The sequence below is a fragment of the Gavia stellata genome, chromosome 21 (assembly GCF_030936135.1).
Source record: "Gavia stellata isolate bGavSte3 chromosome 21, bGavSte3.hap2, whole genome shotgun sequence".
Lineage (NCBI taxonomy): Eukaryota > Metazoa > Chordata > Aves > Gaviiformes > Gaviidae > Gavia > Gavia stellata.
In genome coordinates, this window is record NC_082614.1 from 8,115,527 (window position 1) to 8,129,591 (window position 14,065).

General features: G+C 43.5%; 1 protein-coding gene across 3 annotated transcripts; it reads left to right on the plus strand.

The window, feature by feature from the left end:
* Positions 1–1,998: 1,998 nt before the first annotated feature.
* On the plus strand, positions 1,999–12,304 carry PGAM5 (PGAM family member 5, mitochondrial serine/threonine protein phosphatase). 3 transcript variants are annotated; one of them, XM_059827760.1, is made up of 7 exons: positions 1,999–2,156; positions 2,232–2,273; positions 6,396–6,574; positions 8,008–8,133; positions 9,346–9,434; positions 9,754–9,887; positions 11,843–12,304. In XM_059827760.1, exons 1-7 carry the CDS (start codon positions 1,999–2,001, stop codon positions 11,991–11,993), a joined length of 879 nt encoding a protein of 292 aa, XP_059683743.1. In that variant the 3' UTR covers positions 11,994–12,304. The 3 variants fall into 3 exon arrangements, with proteins under 3 accessions (XP_059683743.1, XP_059683745.1, XP_059683742.1); XM_059827762.1 differs by having other exon boundaries at positions 9,757–9,887; XM_059827759.1 differs by having other exon boundaries at positions 1,999–2,273.
* Positions 12,305–14,065: the final 1,761 nt, after the last annotated feature.

Consider the following 14,065-nt stretch of genomic DNA (forward strand, 5'->3'; position numbering starts at 1 on the left):
GCAGACTGCAGGGGAAGAGGTAGGATACAAGCAAGACAGTTAATGGAGAATGAGTGTTATGAGGAATAAAAGAGAAAAGGCATTATGGGGCGGAAAGATTTAGAAGTCATTTGCAGGAAGCTAGGAGGCCGAGAACTGAGGAAAAAGAACTGTGCTATTTATGAGGAACTGGATGTGAAGTTTTGAAAATAAGCTTTTTCCTCCTGGGCTCTGGATAATATACACAGTATAAATACACAGGCCTGCCTCTATGATAGGGGCTACTTCCAAGATAAACTAAAGAAAAAGAATCAAACTAAAATTTTAAAGCTATATGAAAAGAAACAGAAAGCTGAGTACCTTAAATATAGAGAATGAGGCAGGCAAGAAGGTTAAAGGAGGGGAAAAAACCCACCTTGTCTGTAGCAAATTTTCATCAGGGTCTCTGATTCAGCTGTTTGACCCCTGGGGGCCACTGTTGATCTGTAAAATGTCCACGAGCCAAAGAACCTGTACTACAGTCAGATCTACTTCTCTGACTGCACCGTAAGTGTGTGAGACAGAGACACAAAGTGGTGGACAGGGGAAGGACACTGAGCTGGGAAAGCTGGAAAGTGGTTTAACTTCTTTAGCAGAAAGACCATTTTCTTTTGGGCAGGCACAGTGTCCTTGTAGTTCTGCTGTATGTCCCGCAGAACGAGGGAGCCTGTTAGCACCGCGACTAAACAGATCTCTGTGTGCTTGGGGGAGGGAACAGACTACTTTCAGTTGTTCTGGGGTCACTCACACTGACTGAAATCTGGCTCTTGGAAACCGTCTACCCAGCTGGCATATTAGTGGAGTAACACAAACAGTGCAATTTGTAGTGTGGGAATGTGGGTAGGGAGGCGAAGCTGGAACAGGTGGATGGGAATGATAAGAATGCATAATTAAATATGCAAAGGCTGAATAATGGAATCTGTAAAATCTGCCAGCATCCCGAGACTCAGATTCAATATAATTTCTGTCACCGTTTGCAAACTGCTGAATTTAATAGGTAGAAATCGGTGCTGAATTTCAGATGTCAGCTCAGGAAAAAGGTGCTCTGTTCTGCTTCTCTTTCCCCAAGGCTTCTGTTGGGAGCTTATTAAGACAGTGCCATTGCTGATCCACAGATAATTAACGTTCCAGTTTGACCACATAGTTTCTTCTGCGCAACGCAATGCTGGCGGAGCTAAACTGAGATCTTGCTTCCGAAAGGAGCCTCCTCGTGAAGCGAGGAGCAGCGTTCAGGCAAGCGGGCAGCCGCTGCTCCTTTGCGGGAGGCGGGGAGGAGAACGCCCAGCCCTGCTGTAAGCCAGCTCGGCTCTGCCCAGACCAGCTGGCTGGTGACCACTGGCATTTCCCAAAAGCCAGGTTCCCGGGTTCCAATGCCAGGAAGCCAATGCTGACTGTAAGACTGATTTCTGTGGAAGTCAGCTCAGGGCTTATAATTAACTATGATGCATGCTCTACCCACGAAAGCGGCACCCTCCCGCCCATGCCGGGGAGCGCCCACAGCGGCCCTGCATGAGGTGGTTAAAACCAGGCAGGGCTGGAGGTGATCTCCCCACCCAGCTCCCCGTGACCCGCCTGGGGCAGAAACCGGTTTCCGACCGGCCAGGCAGGACCAGCCCCTCCAGCCCGCTGCCCAGGCCTCCGGCCTGACCCCTGAGCAGCCCGGCTGAGGGAGGCTGAGCTCGGGCTGCCCAAGACCGAGGCCGCCCGCCCTGAGGCGGGCTCAGGTCCCCCGGCACCGCCCGAGCGCCTCGGAGCCCGCGGCTCAGCGGGAGGGGCCCGCCCGCGCCGCGAGGAGGAGGGGGGGGGGCTGGCCGGGCCGGGGTTGGTGCGGCGCCGGACGCCCCGTCCTTCCCCGCGCCGCTGCGGGAGCCTTCGCGGAGGAATCTTGCCCCACGCCGCGCTCCGTCCGGCGTGGGGCGGGGCGGCGCGCTCGGCGGGCGGTGCCGGGGCTGAGGGGGCACGCGGACGGCCGCTCGCGCCATGTCGTTCCGCCGCGCCTTGGCGCTGGCCGCCTGCGGGCTGGCCGGCGGCTCCGTCCTCTTCTCCGCCGTTGCCGTGGGCAAGCAGCCGGCCCGCGGCGGCGACGCCGAGCCGCGGCCGGGGGGCTCTGCCGCCGCCGTTCCCCCCGCTTCTGCGGCGCCGCCGGGTTTGCTGCTGCTGCCGCCCGCCGCCGCCGCCGCCTCCTGCCCGCCGGCTCCCGGCTGGATCGAGAGACCCGCCGGCACCGGCGGCTACTGGGACAGCAACTGGGACAGGTAGGGGTGGCGGGGTCTCCCTCCGCCGCCTGGGTGGGGATCCCGCTGCCGGGCGGCGGCTGTGGTGAGGGGCCCGGAGGGACCCCCCCCGCCGCGGGGGAGGCGGCGGGAGCTGCCCCTACCCCCCCCGTCGGAGCCGTGCGTGGAGGAACCGGTGTCTGAGGGCTCAGGCTTGGGGGTGAGTGCCCCTCTGACGGGAAGGGGAGGCCCCGGGCTCCCCCGCGGGGGCTGCCGCAGCGCGGCCCTGGGCGCCCCTGAAGCCGCCCGCCTCTCACTGGCCCGGGCCCCCTTCGCCCGCCGCTGAGACGCGCTGTGGTGAGCGCGCAGCCCCGGGTGACAGAGCACCCCCGGTGCTCCAGCGCAGAGTCAGGGTCCGCAGGACTCCTTTCCAGGAGAAATTTTAGGCGGTAAGCTGTTTAAAGCAGAATATAGTTGAAATTCTTGAAAATTCTTGAAATTCCGGAGTACCTGAGTACTCTGAAGGGATGTCTTCCCCGTGTTTCGTTTTAGAGAGTTCAGAGGCTTTCCCCTCTGTAAAGATGGGCAGATGCCTTATTGTAGTGCTTTCATCCAGTGAGATTGCAAAGCCTTAGGTTTGTGATCAAGGGGAGCACTGTGTAGAAGACGTGCCTGTTGTTTTTTAACACGGTGTTAACCATCTCTCGGTATTGCTTTATGTCTACACCAAGATTTTTCTCTTTAGTAACAGCACCCTTATGGATGAAAAACGTTTGCATGTGCTAGGTGTGTATTAGGCCTGCTACCTATGTTGACCATGAAACTGCAAGTTAGCGTTCTTAACTTCTTGTAAAGGTAATCTTGCTTTGAACCTAACTTAGTTGTGTTCTTCATAGTGTTGAAATACATTCACCCAAGGGTTAAACTATGTTTTTTTCTGATTCTTTAATTAGCATGTGCAAATATCTGTATTGAGCTTTGGCTCATTTAGCTTCCGTCTGGTAGAATTACCTCCCCAGGGAGACTCATGTCAGGCTCCAGTTTAATCATAGTAAATCCAAACCTAAGCACTGACAGACTTTTATTGTATAACGCATCCTGGTTTGATTTTTTGAGATGCTACAGGATCAAGTGTTCATGTAAGTAGGGCTATGTACAGCCTAATTATAAAAATAAAACTTTCACTAAATGCGGTTATACCTGGTTACACAGTTACATCGAGGGAGGTACTAAAGCTGCTTGTTTAACTGCAGATCCAGGCCTTTCTGGTTCTGCTAAACAGTTTTCTTCAGGGATTCTAAAGTACTTTCAGACTCGTGTAACTTTTCTTTTTTTAACCAACTCGGCAAGTAGAGGTTGTGCTATAACTGACGTAGCTGTCACAATTGCCTGAACAAATACAGCTAGATAACACTTAATAGCAGTTAAGGATAGTGTACTATATCACCATTCATCATAGTGTGCAAACAGCGGAAGTGTATTCTGTAAATACATTATCACAGATCAATTTTAGTTTTCTGCTGCTTGGTGTCTACCAATTGGTGTGGTATGGCTTTGCCTATACCTGGTTGAAGTCTCAGTCTTGATTCTTGGATGACGTTGACAGAAACACTTAACACAAAGTTGTTAAATGGCTTATAAATACACAAAGCACCTGACCACTTCTCTTTGGGGGGGAGGGCAGGGAATGATTTACAAAGTCGTCGTGAGCAAATAACCAGATGTTATAATATTCTTAATAACCGATGGCTTTTCAAGTTTGAAACAAAAGAATGCAAGTATCTTGTTTTCAAACTTCCTATTGATCTGATATGATGCTACACCTAGGATGTTGCATTGGTCTATGCCACTTGCACAGGAACTGTACAGCTCAGTTCTTGGATAAGACTAGATACAGTTTCATTTGTGTAAAATACTTTATCTGAAAGCTGTTCTAATTAAGCTTCTGTTAACTGGAAAGCTTGGTGGGAGAGGGGAAAAAAGCTTTGAATTATTGTCTAAATTTTGGGGCTTCAGGTAACTTTCTGTATTTTCTGAGTGGTTCTTGCAAATAGTTTTATTAGAAATAAAAGTAGAAATATCTGGATTTCAAAGTATGTTAAAAGAATTAAAACATTTGTCAGGCTGACTGATATGTTTCAGTGACATGCAGGGCTTCCTGGAAGAAAGCTGAAAAGGGCGCTGTCATGGATTAAGTGATACTTTTGTTACAATTGGGTTTAAAGATGGTCCCTGGCGTTGCCATTGCTTTTTAGCAAAGTTCTGTCCAGCTACGATTTTGGGCAATTTTTTTTATATGGGAATGCAGAAAACTGCTTTTGTCAGCTTATGAGTTTCAGTGGCCTAAAAGAACCTACTTAAGTCTTAGCAGTATTAAAAGTTTTCCTCCTCATAAACTTTCTGAAATTAGTTTATGCTAAAAATATTGTTAAGCTTGGTTATCTTCTCGTGACTTGTTAAAGCATCTGTTGCTTTTAAAAGCGGATGTTACCATGAAGTAACTTCAGAGGTGCTGAGGGGGACAGGGCAGGACTTTCACTCAGGCATTTCTTCTTGTGTGTTTCTGCCATAGGATGAAATAATTCCTACGTTACTTTACAAACATGCTTGAATTTTGCAGACTTTTTTTTTCTGTTTTCCTAATGCATCTTTCCAGCGATACAGTTTCTACTGAATCAAAAGAAGTATCCTATGAAATAGCAATGGAACTTCTTGTTATTGGACTATTGTTTCATTTTTAATGCCTTGCTGAACTTTTTTAACAGCTTAAGGAATGTGTCAAGCCTCATTGTTTAATAGAAATCGTGTCTTTACTAAAGCAAAATGGATGCAAGGCTTTTTAAAGCCAATCTTGCTGTGAACTGTAGAAATACATATGTGAAGCAGCAGTTTTCTATGATCAAATTACTTTGTCTCAAACTGAATGAAAATTATATTCTTGATTAAAAATCTATAAACAAACAAGTTTAATTATAATAATGGAAGAAGTGAGGTCTAGTATGAATTAAATAAATTAGCTGTTCTTTAGGTATGAGATCAAGGGAAAGGATTTACGCTCCGAGGCAGAGAGACATAGCAAAGGGATTTGTATTAATGGGGTAGAGGATCAGTGCAGCGAGGGGACCAGAAGACTAATCTGTGGAAGATTTGGACAGGGTTGATGATGATAGTGCAGTGTTGGTGTCAGCAGTGGGAAATCTGTGGCACTAATCTGTGATGCTGGGGGAGGGAGGGGAAGATCCTCTATGCCCTGTGTCCTGTTGAGGAACCGGATCAACTGCCTGGGTGATGTGCAAGAGGGAAGGTTATGATATGCAGAAAGAGAGACTGGTGTGCAGTGTGACAAAATGGTAAGAAAGATTAAAGTGGCGTGAGAGGAGAGAGTGATGAAAAAGATGAAAGGATAAATAAACATTCCAGGCAGAAAAACAAAAAAGTGGTACTGTGGAGACCTGATGTGACCTAGTTTAAAGCACAAAATAATTCTCAATTTGTGCTTTAGAAAGTTGGAGTCTTTCTAGGATGTTGTTCGGGTTGTTTTTTTACTCATTTGACGTAAATGTGATTGATAAAGTGCAAATTTTGTAGGTGTTATCACAGGGCCTTTTAGATACGGAACACTTTTTCTTTCCTTTATGATCAGTCAACACCTCTTCCTGGGTATCATTCATGGTTAGTTTTTCTTGTCAAAAAACCTACCATTGTACCTGTGACTGAAAATCAGTGAAAATCCCAAGAACAACTATTGAATCAACAGGAATTAAAAGTCTCTGCTACTGTTTATAATCTTCTTGTTCAGAAAGACTGTAGCTTTCATATGTTTTAGTGTATGCCATCTGTTTGCATTAGGATTTAATTTTTTCTGTTGTTTGTTGCTTTTTTTCACCAAGAATTAACTGAGAGGTGGCTGTCACTAAACAGCAAATTTATCTGTGTCAGTTACATCTTTTAAGCTAGGGCATTAACTTTTGGGTTTTTTTAATACAGGTTTTTATTTCTAGCACTCACACAATGGTTTGAATCAGTTTTGCGATATAAGTGGCTAAATAGTCGATTTTAGTACTTCAGTTATATCTAGAACTAAGGCAAGACTACCCATCTGTAAAATTCCTCTGCCTTTTCATCTCCCCTATCTAAAAATGGCATTTTAATGTGTTTGTTTAGACGTGAACCACTGGCTCTTATCAACCTCAAAAAGAAAAATGAAGAAACTGGGGAAGAAGAACTTGCTTCACGCTTAGATCACTGCAAAGCAAAAGCCACCAGGCACATATTCCTTATCCGTCATTCTCAATATAATCTGGATGGCCGGGCTGATAAAGACAGAACTCTGACCCCACTGGGTATGTATTACTAGAAGCATTGTACTTTGCATTTTGAGAAAATTGTTTTTCACGTGCTGCTGTCCTGATGAGTACAGGTCCTTAACTCAGCTCGGTTCTGGGTCTTGCTGCCAAACCTTAATCCACTTTCTGGATTCTCTGTGGCAGAAAGATGTCATGAATAAGTTTGTTTTTTCTGGTTTTGATCCTCTAAATCCAAACACTAAAACATGCTTTACAGAGTTCTAAACACACTCAGTTTAAGAAACTTCACAAAGGAAATTTCCAGTTATCTTAAGGTTGCTTGAGCAAACTTTCATGCCAGCTGACATAATTCCTCAAGGCTAAGCTTTTAACCTTAGCTCCATGACTAACTTTGGAATAGATTTCTCTTAAAAGGTGGCTTGTGTTTCTGTTAGTTAATTTGCTGATTTATTAAGAAAAAAAAAAAAAATTACCCCGACTTACCTTTCAGTTGGAGTGTTTATAATTAAATACATTTCACTTTTGCTACTAAGCACTGTTTCTGGGAATACTGCTAATCAGTTACATGAAATGAGGATAACTTCTGTCTGTGTTAATTCATTGATCTGTGACTAGGTCTCAAATGTTAATTAGTGTTATTTTAATAGTGTACTTAAAAAGCAGTGGACACTTTCTTGGTTATATGTATGCCAACACTGTTTTGGTTTTGAGGGGGGAAGAATTATTGTTGTGCAGTGCTGCTTGAGGTTTTGGAAGTCTGGTGCCAGCTGCTTAGTATAAACACCTTTTTTGTCCTCCCAAGTCTTAATCACCAGTGTTCAAACCGGAGTGAAATGCTCATTTCAGGACTAAGGTGCTATCTTAAAGTGGTAACAAAGTATAATCTTAATCCTGTCTCATCCTGTGCCTTGGGTGAGTTACTTAAACTGTCTGTTGTCTTTTCACCTACCTGCCTGAAAGATGGAATAAAGCCTTCCCTAGGATATCCAAGTGCTGTGGTTCTTAACTGTTCCAAGATGATGTTTCCTTTATGACAAATGCACTGTCAGGTCTGAGTGGGTCTGTTTGACAGAATCTCCTCTTCTGTGCTTCCCTGAACATAGAGACGGCAGATGGCTTGGGTCACCACTATCTTTTATTGGAAGTGGCTCCCTTGGAATGGGGGTAGCAGGGATATTGAATACTTTAGTGAAAATCTCTGAGTAAGTTTTGATATATCTATTTTTTTAACTAAAAAACCAAACCAACTAATTTTTCCTGCAGATGGAAATAGGACTTGAAATTGTCCGTCCAATAAGCTTGATCTGAATAATAATGACTCTGGTAAAAATGTTTTTTCAATTACTTTTTGCTAGGAAAAAACTGACATTGATGGAGACCTTTTATGTCTACTGGAGAACTTTTTTGGTATTTTGTGTGAGGCACTTACATGAGTGTCACTGATTTATATAACGAATATAACTTTTAAGGTCGAGAGCAGGCTGAGCTGACTGGACACAGGCTGGCAAGCTTGGGATTAAAATTTGATCAGATTATCCACTCCTCCATGACTAGAGCAACTGAAACAACTGAAATTATAAGCAAACATCTCCCAGGTAAGTGACTTCCCTTAATTTTTCATTGTCTTCTGATCCTTAAAACTGCTTCCGGGAGAATTCTAAGCTTGTCCTTAAGGTTGAGATGTTATTTAGCCAACTTCCAGCCCTGTGTGAATATGTCTCTATTTATAAAGAAACTAACAACCCGAATTCTGCTTGTTTCCGGTTCATCTTTAAAATACAAGAGGGATCTGCCCCTCTGAGTGACTAGCTGCTACCTGTGTATACTGCTGTGTAGGAGAACTCTGCTGGTTGCTCTTCACTTAGGCATTTTATAAAGCAAAGACTGTCAGAGATCATCAGGATTGGCTTTGTCCTCAGTGTCAAGGGGCAATAGTGCAGGAGAGAAGAGGATCATAAACTCCAGTTTTTGTAGTGATGCTTGCTGGGTTAGTTAACAGGCCCTTCTTGTGTGCTCTGCTGTCCTATGTGCAGAGGAAGATGTGGCACACTCACAAAGGTGTAGGGATTTTTTTAATGCGAGTGCTTTGTTTATACGGGTTTTTGGGTTGTTGTGGTTTTTTTTCTGTCTTTGTTTTGGTTTACTGGTTTTTTTGTGTGTTTTTTTTCTCTCCTGCTGTTCAGACATAGCAGACTCTAAAGATATCTGGCTATACATAATTCTGTCTGGTATTTTAGCCAATATTCAGGTATGGCTAGCTGAATGTCAGTTCTCTTAACCATTCTGTGTTTGTTTTCTTAAATGTGCTGCTTCAAAAAAACCCTCAAAACCAACAAAACAAAAAACCCCAAACAACCCCTCCAACCCCAAAATAAACAAAAAATCCCCACCTAAACCATCTTTCCTTCCTCAGAGAAGAGATTTACTAATATAAATAATAAATATCAAAAGTGTAGCATTAACATTAATTAGCAGTAAGCATTAACTGACATACAGCTTTAGATTAACATCCTTGCAAGTGCATTTCTTCAAAGTGCAGCAGACTGGGAAGACTCAACTTGCTGTGCTGAGCTGGTCTGGCTGTTCTCAGTTGGAATAAACTTTGTCTTGCTGATGACAAAACGGTTGTGTTGGAGAGATTCACACCCCTTGACAGGAAGTGTGTTGACTAAAATGGCCTTTATGAAGGAGAGGAAGATTTCCTTGAGGGAAGAATATGAAAAATGGATTGATTGTAGGGTTGTGGGCCTGTTTGCAGTGGCAGGTGAAGTAACAACTCCTTTCTGAATGTGTATTTAATATTTCAGGAGTCAAAAAAATTAGTACTGATCTGCTGAGAGAGGGAGCACCTATAGAACCAGACCCTCCAGTCTCTCACTGGAAACCAGAAGCTGTGGTAACTTTTTACTTAAAGTTTTTTTTTCTGTATTTGTTTTGGGTTTTTTTAATATACTTTATATTGACTGTAGTGATAACTTGCAGTGTCTGAGCTGATGCTTTTTTTCATAGACCTTAGATAATAGCATACTTTTTTCCTCCTCAATAAGTGTACAGAACAGTTAAAATAACTTAGAATCCGCAAGTATTAGTTCAGCCTCAAGTGTGCATGCATCCCTGTAAAGAAGAACTCTTTCGAAGACGCAGCCCATCTGCAAATGCAGAGAATGGCACATGCTGCTCTGAGCTGTGTTTAATTCTGAACTCTGTGCCATTAGCAGTATTACGAAGATGGAGCTCGAATTGAGGCTGCTTTTCGAAACTTCATTCATAGAGCTGATGCAAAGCAGGAAGACGACAGCTACGAGATCTTTGTCTGCCATGCCAATGTGATCCGCTATATTGTGTGCAGGTACGTGTTGGATTGCATGTTCGTTTGTGTTCTTTAAAAGGTCGTAGTTTTACTGAAAATAGTGTTGGTGTATGGCACTGCTGAGTGAGGACATGTGTTGATTTGGCTTGTTTGAAGTGGTTGGAGATCAGTGCCTGCATTGTGAGCAGCTGCTTCTGCAACTTCATCACAAGATTAATTTGCAGGTAGAGGACAAATTGGAAAATTGGAACACTTTCATTCTAATTCTAAAGTGAAAATGGCTAAACCGGTGAGACTTGAAACCTTTTTGTAGATCTGAACAGTCTCTTTAATACCAAATGCTTCTGCTTCCTATAAACCTGAGGACAATGCCTGTAATGACTGTTGGAAAAGACAACAAATAGAGCATCTGACTGGATGTATCTTTTTGAGGTGACATGAACTTCGATCTTACATAATGAAAGATTGATTTAGTTTTGGGAATTCTTTACTAATGGAATTTTTTTTATTATGTTCAAATTGTGTTAGTGTGTTTTTGCAGTAACATCCAGTATTGGATTAGAGGGGAGAGTGGATCTTTCTGCTAACATCAAGGTTGTTCATGAAGGAGAAAACAGGTCTGGATTTTTGCCTGTCTCTGTATCCAGTCAGCTGAGTCTGTCTTTCTTGTTCCTTTTCCCTATCAACAAAGCACTGTCTGTAAGGTAATTTGTCTTGAGCAGGACAGATGTGATTAAACTTTAATCTGATCAATACCTACAACAATTTCAGTTAGCTTTATTTAGCTGAGCTAGTTAAATGCTAGCCTGTCTGCACTGTGGACTGCTTTAGAGCTCTTCAAAATTGCTATACTTAAAATTATTGATCAGGTAAACAGAATATTCTTTCCTGTGCCAAAAAAGATCATCTTGCTGCTGCCTAGGCTTTTTGTGAAATAGCTGTATACTTCTTCTCTTTGCTGTTTCTTCTTTATAACTTCTGTTCTGTGCCATCCACTCCAGGCTATCTGATACCACAATTGAACACAATCTGTGTATTCAAACCCTTTGAATCTAGCTTGATTGTAGCTGTTGCTTAGTTTCTTAGCCTTTCTAAAAGACTGTCATAGAGCCAAAACCAAGTTATTCCTCAGTGTCTGAGGCAAAAGATGTTTGAGACAACATTGTATTTTCTCCAGCTGTTTACTATAATTGATTGAACTCCTGAGGCTCTTCAGTTAGGAATTTTAGAATAGCTGGAGACTAGATGTGATACTGTGTTTCTACAAAAAGCATAGGGTGCTTTTTTCTTGCTACTTCTGGGGAACAATATAGCTGACAGAAAGTAGCTGTGGTGAATTTCTTCCGTAGGCACATACAGGCAAGTAGAATGAATCCTATCTCACTACGTCTTCTCTGCTGTTGTTAGATACTTACCGATGTTGATAAGGCTAAAATGGTGTATGAAAGTGTGCTGTTTGCTGCTAAAATGGTGTATGAAAGTGTGCTGTTTGCTGCTTATGCCTTTGGTCTGCGGAGGAGGCTGTTGGGGGGGTGAGCCATCTTCTCTACCTGTCCTGAACTGCACAGGTTTTTCTGGTACTGCAGTTGGCTCAGTGACCAGCTTGAACCTATGTATGTCATCTATCGTCCTGTTTGTTAGGAGGTTGCTCAGAGCGCTCCCAGCAACCCGACTATGTTTGTTAGAGTGTCTACCTTCTGTCGATTGGAATTAATCCTGTCTACAATAATCATACCCGTGCACTGGACTCTGCTTATGCAAGTGCATTGTTGGCACCGGTCCAGTTATCACTGTTGCGTGTTCCTATCGATTGCACAAGAAAAGTATTTTTTCCAAGGCTGACTGTGGGAGCATTTGCATGCAAGCTGCAGAATGACCAACAATTTTCGTTTTTGCAGCCCCGCCCCCCCGGCCCTGTATTGGGAACAGAAGGTGATGCTGTAAGCGGCATGTTAATATAACTGTTTATGAATGAATAATTTTTTTTTTAATAGAGCATTGCAGTTCCCCCCAGAAGGCTGGCTGCGAATGTCTCTCAACAATGGCAGTATAACTCACTTGGTGATACGTCCCAATGGAAGAGTGGCACTTCGAACGCTGGGTGACACAGGTTTCATGCCTCCAGATAAAATCACGCGCACCTGAATGAGCAAAACTGATGGCTGTCCAGGAGCTGCCTCTAGTCTCTTTGCACTAGTACATTCAGCTACAGTACCACTAGATTTTTTTCTGTTACGTTGGGGTGTGATGCTGTCTTAAAAATGTCCTTCAGCCCCCTTGCCTCCTTCATAGATACTCATATCTGCCTTTCAGTCCAGAAAAGAAGAAATCTTTGTAAGCCTGAAGCTGTCCAGTCCTCAAGTATTCCCCAAAACTCAAAGCTGAGCTGTGGAATACAAAGAGATTGAATGTCTGTGTGCTCAGCAGTTGCAAAAGCACTGACTTTCCTTACCTGCTCCCCGCCCCCCCCCCCGCCCCCGCCCCCCCCCCATTTCTATAACCAAAGCTTGCTCCTGTGGATGTTTTTCTTGTGCAGGAAAGCAATTGGTGTGGGAGCTGGAAGAACAGCCTCGTATCACACTGCAGCTAAAACTGAAAAAAGTCAGCTTGTTTCAGCTCTTGCAGAAGTGACAAACAGCGTATTCTGCTGTTCAAAGGATGAAAGGCTTTGTTTCTTGTAAGCTGTTGAGGATGTGTGTTTATGTTGTGTCATTGTTCCCCTCTGTCCCCAAAAAAGCTCATGTAAACTGTGCCTGGAGGTTGCAAGTGTAAAGCAAAGAGGGTTAAAAAAAACATTTGCCTCAGAGCTGTGGTGCTAGAATTAACTGCTGCTTATATTAAGTGTTCCTCCATCCTCAGGAAGTACTTCAAGCTATTCTGAACAATGTTTTTCAGTCTTGTAAAGCCTTTAATGAAAACTTGGGCTGTAGGATGAGTTTGTAGCAGTAAGTTGGAAGGAAAGGAAAGCAGCAATCTATCTTCTGCAAGTGCTTCCAGTTACTGACTCTTACATTTTTGAGGAGTAGAGTCTTTTATTTCTGCTTTCTCCCATTGATTTGTATATGATGTTGGTACCTCGCTTTCAGAGTAGAGAAGTAACACCACTGAGTTCAAGGTAGTGTGATACTTCGGGTCAGAGGTTCTGCAGTATTGGAGCAAACTGCTGCTTAAAATTACTCTTGCCTGAATGATGAAAGAAGTATCTGTGGGATGGCTTTTCTAGGCCAAGTGCATAGTACAGGTGTCAGGCAGAATGTTTTTAAGTGGCTCCATTATACAGGCCTGACACTGCTGGACTTGACTGATTTGTGCTAGGAGAAATGTGGGTGGCTGAGAACTAGGTTTCATTTTTGAGGAGAGGGCTCAAAGTAAGTGTTTCATCTTAAGCATGTTTGCTAGGCACCTGAACCAGTGCAGTAACTTAGCTCGCTCACTCACTTAATAGCTGGAATGTTGAAAAAGTTCACCATACCCATAGTCCTCCTTGGTGACAGGGCACATACTATAGCCCAGCAAACATAAGTAACTTGTTTAACAGGTCTCTTATCGCTAAGAATGTTGATGAGACCCTGAACTCGCTCCTGTCAGAGCTGTATGAAGCATAATTAATGATGGCACACAACCTAACGAGACAAGTTTAATGGCTTGTTTGATACAGGACTGCTACATCAGGGTGATTTCAAGGAAAATGGGGCTAGTAGGGAACAAAACATCATTGTTGTGTCGTGCAAGTTGCGGGGGCAAGAGGAAACCATCATGATGTATATCTCATTGATGCAATGAGAATAATTTATCAGTTTTTGTCTATTAACTTTTTAAAAGTTTTGAATAAAATAACTCATCTGTCTTTCTTGTCTCTTCAGTTGAATAGTTGTATGACCATCTGCTGTAGCGCTTCAACCATACAGCAGTTCTGCTCAGTGACCTGTGTGTGTTTCTGCCAGCTGAGCAGCCTTTGTCTCTCACATTGCCCGGGGCAACAACTAATTTACCAACTTTGTCCTTTTAACTCCAGATACCTGAAATGTAAACTTGAGATAGTAACTAGCTCAGAGTTAATTAGCATAATGTGTGCAAGCACTGTACTATACTCTAGTCATAACCCTTTGGCTCTTGGTGGTTTGGAAGGTCAAGGGCTGTGTTACTTACTTACCACCACGTGGAACAGGAGCACCAAAGCTGGTAAGATGAAAATTCTGTGCATTTTTATTTGTGTG